Genomic DNA, 12,653 nt, shown 5'->3' with positions numbered 1-12,653 from the left:
GCTTGAATAGATATAAACGTAGCCACGCCTTGCAAGAGTCAAAGTTGCCCTGGTTAAGTTTTTCCGTGTGCCCAGGGGCCGCGGAAGGAGAACTACAATTCCCACAATGCTAAGAGCGAACACGCGCGCCTCCGCATCAGGGTTTGCCGCCCAAGTCCCGCCTCCTCGCCCCAGTGATTGGACTTTCCACTTCCGCCCCTCTGGGTTCCCCTCCTCCCATTGGTGGAGGCTCCAGCGGGGTCAACAACGGAGTTCACGCTCCGTCTGCTTGGTTCTGTCAAGCCCACCGGCCTTTCCCTCCGTGCCAAGATGGCGGCAGAAGCAGCTGGTGGGAAGTACAGAAGCACAGTCAGCAAAAGCAAAGACCCTTCGGGGCTGCTCATCTCTGTGATCAGGTGAGGGAGGCAGGAGGCAGGAGGCAGCGTCAGGGGACCGGGGCAGCGGCTCGACCTCCGCTGTGGAAGGGAGAAGGGTTCGCTGGGTTCCACCCTGCAGACCCTTTCCTTTCCTCCCTGCCTCCCCCAGCCCTTCCCAGGGCCCCAGCAGTTCCCGGCTTTCCGACCCCAGAAGTAACCCCCTTTTCTCCGGGGCAGGGCTTAGAGGGAGGAGCCCCGCTTCACAGCCTGTAGGGGCAGCCTCTGTAGGTTCCCTGGACCCTAAAAGCACGCAGTTTGGGTTTGGTGGACAGAGCCAGGTGAAGGTGTGTTCATCCATTGATAAAACCTTGATTGATGGGTTGCTTTATCAGCGCTTTCTGAGGAAGACGACTTGTTTCCTGAATTCGGGTGTAAGGCCCGTAAGACCAGAGACTCCTGTCACGAGTTGCAGCTTGTTCAACTCTGGTCACTTTCCACCACCTGTGAACCCACAGCCCCACGTGCAAGTCGGCCGTGGGCTGGTAAAAGTGCCGTGGGTTTGAAGGCACACATCGTTTTCCATTTTTGTTATTCCCATTTTCTGCCAACCTATTCCTAAACAACAAAACGAAGCAAGGTTTCAGATTATCCTTCACCTCCTCCTTGCCACATTAGGATGAGAATGGGTATGGAACCTTTTAGGAACTCTTAAAAAGAAAAAGTGAAATTGAGTTCCGTTAAGGATGATGCAGGGAACGACTAAAAACAACCCAAATTAAAAGTAACGTGACATGTTTTTACATTGTTGGCACTTGAATTTCAAGTCATATATTTTCCATGAAACAAACACTGCTTTGTGCCATCCCCCCACCCCCCATGCTAAACTTCTGAGTTCTTGGAAGGCTCCTGGTATGTCCTGAAATTTTTATTTTAAAAAGATTTTCACCAATGTGTTATAATTTTACGTATTAGTGAGACTTATTACATATTCTTATATGCACACCACACATAATTTGGTCTGAGCATCTTTTTCAAAACTCAGGACTCATCATTATCTGGTAGGTACTAAGCACTTGAATGAATACATACATCAAACTTTCATTATTTTTTGCAGTATGGGGTGTTGAACCCAAGGGTGCTTTACCACCAAACTGTATCGCTGTCTTCCCTAAACTAACCTTTTTAAATATTTTGTTTTGAGACAGAGTCTAAGTTGCCCAGACTGGCCTCAGACCTGTGATCCTCCTGCCTCATCCTCCAAAGTTGCTGGGATTATAGACATGTGCCACCATGCCTGGCATTTATCAAAGAACAGTTTACCAATCAAGGACTAATAAAGACCCATTTTCTGGATCTTGTTTAGGAGACTCAAGTTTAAGATTTTATCCTGTTAAATCATTATCAATTTTCTTTTACAACTAGGAGAATAACTCTTCTCTTTGGAAATACTTAATATACTTGGTAGGCCAAACAGGAAATATTGGTTTTTAAAAAAATTTTTTTAAACATTTTATCATATTTATTCATTGTTTAATTTGTCCTACATAAAGCATTGTTTGTTAAATATTTAATATTTTACATTAAGCCTATATTCTACAATATATTTACATAATTATGATTCCATAATTCCATAGACATTGTTTCCTACTTGTGCATGATTGGAATATCATCATTCTGTAATTTCAGACTGATACAATTACTATCTTAAATTGTATCTCTTTACTTGATATAATTATTATAAGCAGTTTTAAAGTGCTTATCAGAGTCAATAAATTCACATTTGAATTTGGAAATGCTGTTTTTTGTGGCTGTAAAGGCGCACATTCTTGCTTGTATAGATGTGTCTTATTAGTCTAAAATTCCAACTGGAATCTTCATAGTTCTCTCTGAAATTATAATAAATGAATTATTTATATAATGGATTATATTTTTAATTTGTTTATTTTTTCTGCCTCATAGTCAACGTTCACTTAAGTGCTAGTTTTTAATAGACTGCATGGCGTTTATTATATACTTTGTAAGATTTTGTTGAGTGAATCCCCTGAGTTTTGCAAAAGCGAACCAGCAATATTATCCTTGAGGGTCTGTCTGGGGGATAAAATGACATGACAGAAGAGAGAGATGAAACACTATGGGCATGCAGGAATGTTATGGAAGGAGTGGTTACTTCCAAAGAAAGTAGAGTAGGGTTCAGGGAAGGAAGCAGCTATATACAAAGGTTCCATTCTCATTTATGTTCTTTTGATCCTGGAGGTTGTTCCTTTTTTTATGCTTTATGTCAGTTGGAAGAAATCTTCAATGCCAGTTAAATATACTCTAAATGTCTGATACTTGAAAAAAGCATAAAAATCAAAAGCTTTTTTTTACTGATACTGACTCAGAAACATACTTTGCCTTTGGTGGACCATTGCTTTGTGTTCTTGAGGTGGACTCTGCCAGATGGTATGCAGTGTGATTTTGTGGTTATTCATCCATCTCTTATTCTAATCCGTGACCTTTATTACCATGATTTGGGCCTGGGAATTTTTTGCTTTTAATTCTGTTGTGAATTACTTCTTTTCATTTTTCCCCCTTACTCTTGACCACCTCAGAGCTCTTGATAACACTATTGTCGTGTTCATTGCAATGTGGTATTGGTGGGTGTCCAGAGCTACCATTCTGGGCAGGTTTAGTGAAGATTGGGGTTCAGAGTTACATGTGAACATACAATTGGATGTTGTTAGTGCTGATTGTTGGTGTTTGTGTTTCAACATTTCTTTGAGTCACAGGAAACTTTGAAGTAAGGATGTTTGTTGCTAACACTCTCCTTGTTTCCTTTCTGATGTGCTTTTTTTTTTTTAATTTTTATTGTAAACAAATGGGATACATGTTGTTTCTCTGTACATGGCGTAAAGGCATACCATTTGTGTAATCATAAATTTACATAGGGTAATGTTGTTTGATTCATTCTGTTATTTTTTCCCTTCTGATGTGCTTTTGAACTTACCCTGTGGTTTAAATTTCTTTAAAAATGGCAGTAAATGAGAGGAGAATGACAGAATTACTTCAGTGTTAAGGATTCGGGGTAAGGGGAGGGTCCCGGGTAAGGGGAGGGTCCCACAGGGAAGACTAGAAGGGGAAATAGAGTTTTTGTTAGTAAATTGTGTTGTAACTCTAAAGAGGCTGCCTTGTATCTCTGTTCATTTTGTATCCTATATGTTATCCTTCTTGCAACATTCTATTCATGATTCTTAATTTCTCAAACAAAAACTCCTCCTATCTTGAACCTTTTTTCAAATTCTTCTCAAAGACTATAGCTCTACTGGTTGCTTTGGCAACAAGCCTCAAAAAGAAAACTCCATTTTAGGCTTATGTTTATAAAGTCTGAGCATTCGTGAAGAGGTACCAGGTACATGCTGGTTCTCTTTCATGTATTACTATCATTTTTTCACAAAATAAATTACTTGTTAGTGATAAAGTCCACTGTCTTTTGAAAAATTCGATCAGATTAGCTTTATCTTTTTATGTCACTGAGCAGTTATTTTTCTTTTTTGAATGTTCAAAATTCTTTTTCAGTTCTTTTGCTTAGATATGTAAAAAATGTCATTTCCTTGCAATACTTTATATTGTTTTTAAAATGCTATTCCTAACAGTTGGAACAGCATTTATTATTGCATTCATCTTTTAATACCAGATTAAAAAAAAAAGGAAATAGAGATAGAAAAGTTTTAATGTAAGGACAGAGTAGGTGTAGATAAGGGGAATATCTAAGTCTCATCACTATATCCTGCAGTGGTACTAAATAATTAAATGATGACTGTATTTTGCACTTATGATAGTTCATCACTTTAAAGCATTTGAAGACCAAAATAATTTAAAGATGTAGTGTAATTGTAGCACAAGTATTATATTTGATAGATGTATGTTTGTTAAGTATCTAAGACTCATAAATAAAAATTCCTAATCATTCAAAAATTACTGGATAAAAATATTTCAGGACAGTCAGATGCTTTAAAGGATAGACTTTCAGGGCTTTACAGAGGAGGTCCTCGGACCTATGAGGAAGGGCTCTGGTGAGGAGACAGAGGTGCTTGGGATTTAGTCTCTTGGAAGCTGCTGCTAACTGCATAGTTGGGGTTTAAATCTTGCTCTTGGCTCTTTAAAATGGAACTAATTGGGTGGACAGAGTCCTGATTGCCTGCTGATGTACAGTTTGGGCAGTTTGCATGCATGCCCATGCATACACACCCCCGACATCTTCCCCCCACCTTTGGTTTGATGTGGAGTTGGAAGAGGCAGCCTCTCTACTTGGGCAAAGAAGCAAGATGGCATTTTGGAGATGTTGTCTTATATTTGTGAATTCCTGTCAGATTTTTAATTGGGAAATGTGTCTACCACTCACTGTTAGGTGATTTGTTTTCCAATTAAATGTTACCTCTCTCCTTTGTAAGTTGGCCTGTAATAGCCAGTTTAATTGGGGAAACAAACTTTAGTTGTGACTTAAGGAAACCTTATTTGTAGATAGACTCTGGCTCTGGATGTCAAGGAGAATTGAAGGCAGCTGAAGGCTCACATTTCCATCAACTTTTATGCCTTCACAGAAGTTGAAATTTCAAAAACTTTCAACATCCTTTATTGTAGACACCAGTTAAATTTCCTTCCTCCTCAGAGTGTATTTTGGTCAGCCTGCAGTTAATTCAAAGTCAGCTTTGTTGAAGGGGCCCAGGCTTTGATCAGGACTTTGAACAAATAACTTTGAGGTTCATGACAGAGTTTGTGATGGGAAAGGAATGTGGTCACTGATCCCAGCTGAGTCCTGGAAGTTGTGTTAGGTGTTAATGTTGTTTCCAGCATCATCTCTTCATTTGAGCCCATTTCATCATGACCTTTAGGTTTCTACTTCTTCTTGTATCCTCGCAGTCTTGATGCTAGTGATGCAGTGCCTGAAAGTTACTATTGGAATACATAGAGACCAAACACCTCATAAACTTTCAGAAGTTCTGGGGCATTCGACAATAGATGTGGAAGTAAAACCATATCTGGCTGAACATGCAGAATTAATATCTTGGGGATCCATGTCTTAGTTACCCCATGTGTGATTGTTAACATTGGAATTTCTTAAAGGATTTGAGTCATGTAGTTTTAATATTTGGTAATCTGGTCAAGTTTTTTCAAACTATTTTAGTTAGGTGAAGACGTACATATGTGTTTTTGTATGGTTGGATAGATATTTACTGTATTACCCATGTAACCTTGGACCAGTTAAGTAAAATCCTGTGCCTTAGTTCTCATTTGTGAAATGGAATGATAATTTAATCTGTGGTAGAGGGGTGCATTAAATGAGATGAGTATATAAAAGCACAGAGAAGTAAGTCAAATATCCATTTGTAGGATCTGTTACTTCTTTGGTTAAAAACTTGATTTTAAGAAAATTTCCAGATAATAACAAAGATATAATGTGACTTTTCCACCAGAAATATTCTTGTCAGGTTGACAAGAGTGTTTGATTAATTCTATGTTAGAACATTTTCTTTGTAACTAGAAAACCTTATGCGGCTGAATTCAGATGGCAACTGTTTGATCATTTGAGATTCATTTAAAGAAACTAGATTTAAATATCTGTGTCTATGTCTATATTTGTTTGTGTATAAAACATTAAAAAATAGGAACACAAAATGTAGACCATTAGATGAAATTCAAAATATTTTACAAACAAGAAAGGATGTTTTTGCCTAGATATCCTTGTTGTCCTTTGAAAAAATTACATGTACAAATTTGTATAGACACATAAAAGAGGAACACTGACCAGTCATTTCCCAAAATACTACCTAGTTTTTTGTTTTGTTTTGTTCTTTTGTACCAGAGATTGGACCCAGGGGCACTTAATCATTGAGCCATATCCCCAGTCCTTTTTATTTTTAATTTTGAGACAGGGTCTAGTTGCTGAGACTGGCTTTGAACTCGCAGTCCTCCTCCCTCAGCCTCCTGAGCCACTGCTTATATTCTTTTTCAGGTTTTCATATGGATTCTTTCCATGAATATACAAAGGTTTAGTAGTTGTGATTAAACAAATGTAACATTTTCTTAGCATAACAAAAGTTTTATATAGCTGAATAACCTATAGTTACATAAGTATAGTTTTTTTAAATAATTTTTTTTAGTTGTAGATGGTCACAATACCTTTATTTCATTTATTTATTTTTATGTAGTTCTGAGGATCAAATCCAGTGCCTCACACATACAAGGCAAGTGCTTTACTGCTGAGCTACAGCCCCAGCCCCTAGAGTGTAGTTTTAAGTGGGGAAAACACCTATATTCTCTTCACACAGAATTAACTACTGATAATATCATTGCTTCCAGTTTAATACAAAAATTACTTCAGTTTTATACAATTATTATGCTCATGATAAACAATTCAAATGATAAATATGATAAAAATTGAAGATGAAGACATTATTCCAAATTTTATTTTCTAGCAGTTATCATCATTGAAAATGGGTGAATCTAACTCTAGATTTCTTTTTTTCTTTTTCATGTGTGTGTATGTGTATAAAATGCTGAATGGATAGATAGAAATAATATTTTATGAAATATGGAATCTTATTTTACATGCTGACTTTGCCTTCCTTTTTGAGATATGTAGTAAAGGGTCAAATCTTAAGTATATGGTTTGATGAATTTTTACCTGAACACATGAAGTTATAGGACACTTCCAACCTCCTATAATGTTCTTTCCTTTTCACTTTTTCCAGTGTATTTCTTTGTGTGTGAGAATATCCAGTGGTTCCATTTGCTGAAAAGCCTGTCCATTCTTCAATGTGTTATCTTCTGTACTTTTGTAAAAAATCAGGTCACCTTATTTATGTGGGTCTGTTTCTTGACTCTGTAGACTGTTCCACTCATGTCTGTCTATCTTGATGACATACCGCAGTCTTGATTATTGCTTTTATAAGTCTCCAAGACAGACATACATCATTCTATTTTTTCAAAGTTGTTTTGGATATTCTAGGTCCTTTACATTTCCATATGAATTTTAGAATGAGCTGGTTTTTACAATAAAACCTGGGATTTTGTTGGAATTGTATTAAAAGTATAGTGGAATTGACAATATTGAGTCTTCTGGTTTATGAAAGGGGGTGTATCTTTCCATTTAATTTGACTTATAATTCTCTGATTTTTTTTTTTTTTTTTTTTGGTAGATTTCAGTGTATAGGACTCATACATTTTTGGTCAGATTTATCTCTTAAGTATTTTAGACCATTTCAGATTATGTCATTATTCCTTAAATACTAATACTCATTTTTTCCAATTTTTTCTCTTGTATTTTGTATAGTTTGTATTGTTGTGCCTTTTAATTCACTGTTCTTCCCCAGTTCCTAATATGTTGTTAATTTCATCTAATATAATTTTTAATTTAGATTCTAGTTTTCGTCTCTGGAAGTTTTATTTGGGTCTTTAAAAAGTATCATTTCTCTGCTAGTATCCTTAATTTTATTTATATCTTCTTTAATGTATGAAACACAGGTATTTTATAACTCAATTTCATTGCTACTAACTCTATCATTTGTGTCATTTCTGGATTAGTTTCCATTGATTATTTTTCCCCTTTATATGTCTTATACTTTTTGATTAGATGATGGACATTGTATATTTTATCTTGTTGGATATTGGTTTTGGATATTTTTGTGTTCCTATAAAAATCTTGAGCTTTTTTCTGGGCTGTGGTTGAATTGGAATCAGTTTGGTCTTTTTAGGTCTTATTCTAAGTGTAAAATTCTAGGACTACTTAGGAGCAGAACAACGTTTAGTCTAGGGCTGATTTTGTCTCACTATTCTCTGTTCCCTATTACAGTCTTATACTCTGTTGATTTTTAGATTTAAAGTTTTGTTCACTGTTGTCAAGCTATGAAATGAACTTGATCCTTAAACTAGTAGCCAGTTCTTTATGTACTGGGAACTTAACCTTGAAAAACATGGGAACTCACAATTTAGCACAAAGTAATAAGGGAACATTCTTTTTTTACATTTGACACTGTTGATAAGAAAATGAAACATTTCAAGATTAGTATGAAAAATTTTTTTTGACTTTTATTTATTCTTTAAAAAGTATTTGTAAAATGCTTGCCAAAAATAAAGTAGAACATAATTCAAAAGATGTTTTTCCATTTAAAACTTGGTGCCTATCACTGTACTGAATATAATCAGAGACATTATTTTATATTCAAAATGTCATTTGAGAGCTTGCTAGGAATGTATGATCTTAGGCACCACCTGAACCACCTGATCTGAATCAGCATTTTAGTAAGAGTCCCAGATGATTTGAAAGCATGAGAAGTTTAAGTTGCCCTTAGAACATAATGTATTTGGAGAAGTAAAGATAAAAAAGCCAATTGGAATTGTTAATATTTTTAGCTAAAATAATGGTATTATGGTTATGTTGTTTAAAAAAGCACTGTTCTTATATACACATGTACTGAAAATATAGAAATGATACCATGTCTGAGATTTGCTGTGAAGTAATTGGAGAGGAGGGTTAGAGTCAGTAAGGGTATAGATGGAGCAAGAGTGGACTGTGTAGATGACTATTGAAGCTGTGCTTTATATTTTTTATTTTTTTGACAAGTCTCTTAATTTTTGTACATGGTTGAAAATTTCCTTAAAAGTGAATGTGTTAGGACTGAGAATGTAGCTCTGTGGTGCTTGCCTAGTATGCCCTGAGGCCTGAGTTTAACCCACGGTACCGCAAAATATTAAAAAAAAGAAAAGAAAAAGTTTGTGTCTGTACACCTATGCTAAGGGGTAAAGGCATAGGAAACAGTTCCTATAGGTTAATAAGTTACAGAAATGCTTTAAAATATATTCTTTATATTCTGTCACCCCCCACACCATGTATGTTAACATATTAGTCTTATGGATGTCTGCAGTTACAGAAACCAGCTCCAATTTGTGTAACCCAGAATTTCCAAAATGTGTTTGACCACATCCAGCCTATTAATATTTTGCAAAACTGTTTCTTAGAAACTCACCAGGAAATAAGGTCACCATGGACAGTGCCTTAAAGAAGGATGAGGGACTTAAAATGCAAGTAAGAAAAGAGCTGGGATTTGGTTAAGGAAGTGTAGGGGCACATTTTAAGTTGACTTTGATGTCAGAGTGGGTGATTTGACTTAATTTCAAGTAATGGTTTTTGTCAGCAGAAACACTTACAGCTTTTTGTCCCCTGAAGTATTCTGTATAACTGAGTTAATTGAAATATTGAAAAACTGTGTCTGTAGGGTGTAGTAGTAGTCAGCCCTAAGTGCTGTCTGAAACAAGACACCAGTGAATTTTCAATTGACTCTAAAGCAGAAATTATGTACTGTCACTTGATATTACATGAATCTCTGTGCTGTTAAGGAATGCTGTTCTTGTGTATCAAAAACTTTTTGAGAGGAACTTGTTATTGTGAATTGCTATCAATTGGGATGGGTTTATCTTGTATTTTGTGGGCTCTAATAAGACATAATTAAGAAACAAGCAATCACAATGTGTAATTCAATATAATAAAATCTGATTTAAAAATGTAATGTAGATTTGCTTGTGCTTTGAGTGAAGCCCTATCTTAGGTGATTACACAGTGATAACACATCTCCAAGATTTCTTTAATGAGAAATTTTTTATGCAAACTTGGAATTATGATGAGCTTCTCTTATTTTTATAACTCACTGGAAGCATTTACAGACTGTTCATGTACAAAGTGTCCTGCTTAGTATAATAGGTTCATAAGTCTTCCCCAGCTTGTTGAGTGCTTATGTTCTTAGTAGTCTCCTTTGCTCCTCTTCAGTTTGTGGTTTTCACTCCACTCATGTGGAAACGTCCTGAGTTTCCGTGCTGATCTTATAGGCATACGTTGCTGTCAGGCATTTCTTAGATGGGTTGTTTCATATTTTAAAGGAAAAGAAAATCTGACTCTCCCACTTTGAGGTAGAGCTAAATAGATCTAATAGTATAACCAAAGGTCTCCTGAATAAAAGCAGTTTGGGAAAGAAAAAAGGATTCACATTTTATAGAGTCGTGTCAGCTGTGTGTGTGTGTCAGGATCAGTTAGAAAAAGGAATATTATGTTCTGGATGGATTAGTAAGATAATACCTTTTTTTTTTTTTTCCCTACTTGGAATGAGGTTCTGAAACTAGCTAACACTTGAGCATTCATTGAGAATTTAACCATACTTAGCTTCTGCCTTGTGATAATATTAAAATATTTTGTAAATAAAGATGACTCCTGTCTCATGCTCTTTTCAGTATGCAAGTAAAATAAATTAGAATTGTCCTCAAAGAAGGAAGGTAGCACTGACTGGTGTGCTCAGGTGCTTGATGAGCAGAAATTTCAGGGGCTCTGCGACATCAGTTGGTTTCCTCAGAGGCCCGTTTTGAGGACTTTTCAAAATGGAGGGTCACTGAGGAGATTTGATTCTTTCTGTAGATTGTACTCTAAAGAGCTGTTGTTTCCTGATAAGTGATTTTTGGATATGTGAAGCCTTACTTGTAATTAGTTTTTCTGAGTTGCTTGAAGGGATTTCCATTAATTGTTTTGTTAATCTTTATTATTTCTGGAAGACAGGTCATTGGATGCCAACAAGGAATGCCGTTAGTAAACAATCAAGCTCATTAACTGTTTTCAGAAAGCACAATTTAATGCTAATCATTCTGCAGGTGTCACCAAAATTCAGGTGTATTACATTAAATATTTCTTATACCAGGTTAATTAGTTTAGTTATCCGCATTTGTATTAGGCAGCTAATTCTTGTGGATTTGCCAAGAATCTGTGTTGTTTATGGCCAAGGAGGCTAACTAATAACATCTGCCTGAGATTTTTTAAAATTTATTTTTATTGTAAACAAATGGGATACATGTTGTTTCTGTTTGTACATGGAGTAACGGCATACCATTTGTGTAATCATACATTTACATAGGGTAATGATGTTTGATTCATTCTGTTATTTTTTCCTTCCCCCCCACCCCTCACACCCCTCTTTTCCCTCTATACAGTCCCTCCTTCCTCCATTCTTGCCTCCCTCCCACCCCCCATTATGTGTCATCATCCGCTTATCAGCGAGATCATTGGTCCTTTGGTTTTTTGAGATTGGCTTATCTCACTTAGCATGATATTCTCCAATTTAATCCATTTGCCTGCAAATGCCATAATTTTATTATTCTTTATAGCTGAGTAATATTCCATTGTATATATATATACCACAGTTTCTTTATCCATTCATCAATTGAAGGATGTCTAGGTTGCTTCCACAATCTGTACCTTTCTCCCCACATCCTCTCCAACACCTACTGTTGCTTGTATTCTTGATAACCGCCATTCTAATTGGGGTGAGATGGAATCTTAGTGGAGTTTTGATTTACATTTCTCTTATTACTAGAGATGTTGGACATTTTTTCATATATCTGTTGATTGCTTGTAGATCTTCTGTGAAGCATCTGTTCACTTCCTTAGCCCATTTGTTGATTGGGTTATTTGTATTCTTGGTGTAGAGTTTTTTGAGTTCTTTATATATTCTGGAAATTAGTGCTCTATCTGAAGTATGAGTGGCAAAGATTTTCTCCCACTCTGTAAGTTCTCTTTTCACATTACTGATAGTTTCCTTTGCTGAGAGAAAGGTTTTTAGTTAGAATCTATCACAATTACTGATTCTTGCTCTTATTTCTTGTGCTATGGGAGTCCTGCTAAGGAAGTCTGATCCTAAGCCAACATGTTCAAGATTTGGACCTACTTTTTCTTCTATAAGATGCAGGGTCTCAGGTCTGATTCCAAGGTCCATGGTCCATTTTGAGTTGAGTTTTGTGCATGGTGAGAGATAAGGGTTTAATTTCATTCTGCTGCATATGGTTTTCCAGTTTTCCCAGCACCATTTGTTGACGAGGCTATCTTTTCTCCATTGCATATGTTTGGCGCCTTTGTCTAGTATGAGAAAATTGTATTTATTTGGGTTTCTGTCCATGTCCTCTATTCTGTACCATTGATCTACCTGTCTCTTTTGGTGCCAGTACCATGCTGTTTTTGTTACTATTGCTTTGTAGTATAGTTGAAGTTCTGGTATTGCGATACCCCCTGTTTCACTCTTCCTGCTAAGGATTGCTTTAGCTATTCTGGGTTTCTTATTCTTCCAGATGAATTTCATGATTGCTTGCTCTATTTCTGTAAGGTACATCGTTGGGATTTTAATTGGAATTGCATTGAATTTGTATAGTACTTTTGGTAGTATGGCCATTTTGACTATTAATTCTGCCTATCGAAGAACATGGGAGATCTTTCCATCTTCTAAGGTC

At 36.1% G+C, this 12,653-nt stretch overlaps 1 protein-coding gene across 1 annotated transcript in view; it reads left to right on the top strand.

The window, feature by feature from the left end:
- The first annotated feature begins 238 nt into the window (after positions 1–238).
- Positions 239–12,653, top strand: part of EXOC4 (exocyst complex component 4) — a 795,814-nt gene continuing 783,399 nt past the window's right edge. The window contains exon 1 of the mRNA XM_079150158.1: positions 239–395. Within this exon, the coding sequence (XP_079006284.1) occupies positions 310–395 (86 nt within the window). The 5' untranslated portion in view covers positions 239–309. The remainder of the gene's footprint in view (positions 396–12,653) is intronic.

Source organism: Sciurus vulgaris (assembly GCF_902686455.1).
Source record: "Sciurus vulgaris genome assembly, chromosome: 8".
Classification (NCBI taxonomy): domain Eukaryota; kingdom Metazoa; phylum Chordata; class Mammalia; order Rodentia; family Sciuridae; genus Sciurus; species Sciurus vulgaris.
Note: the sequence above shows the minus strand (reverse complement) of the source record. Positions and strands in the feature narration are given on the sequence as shown.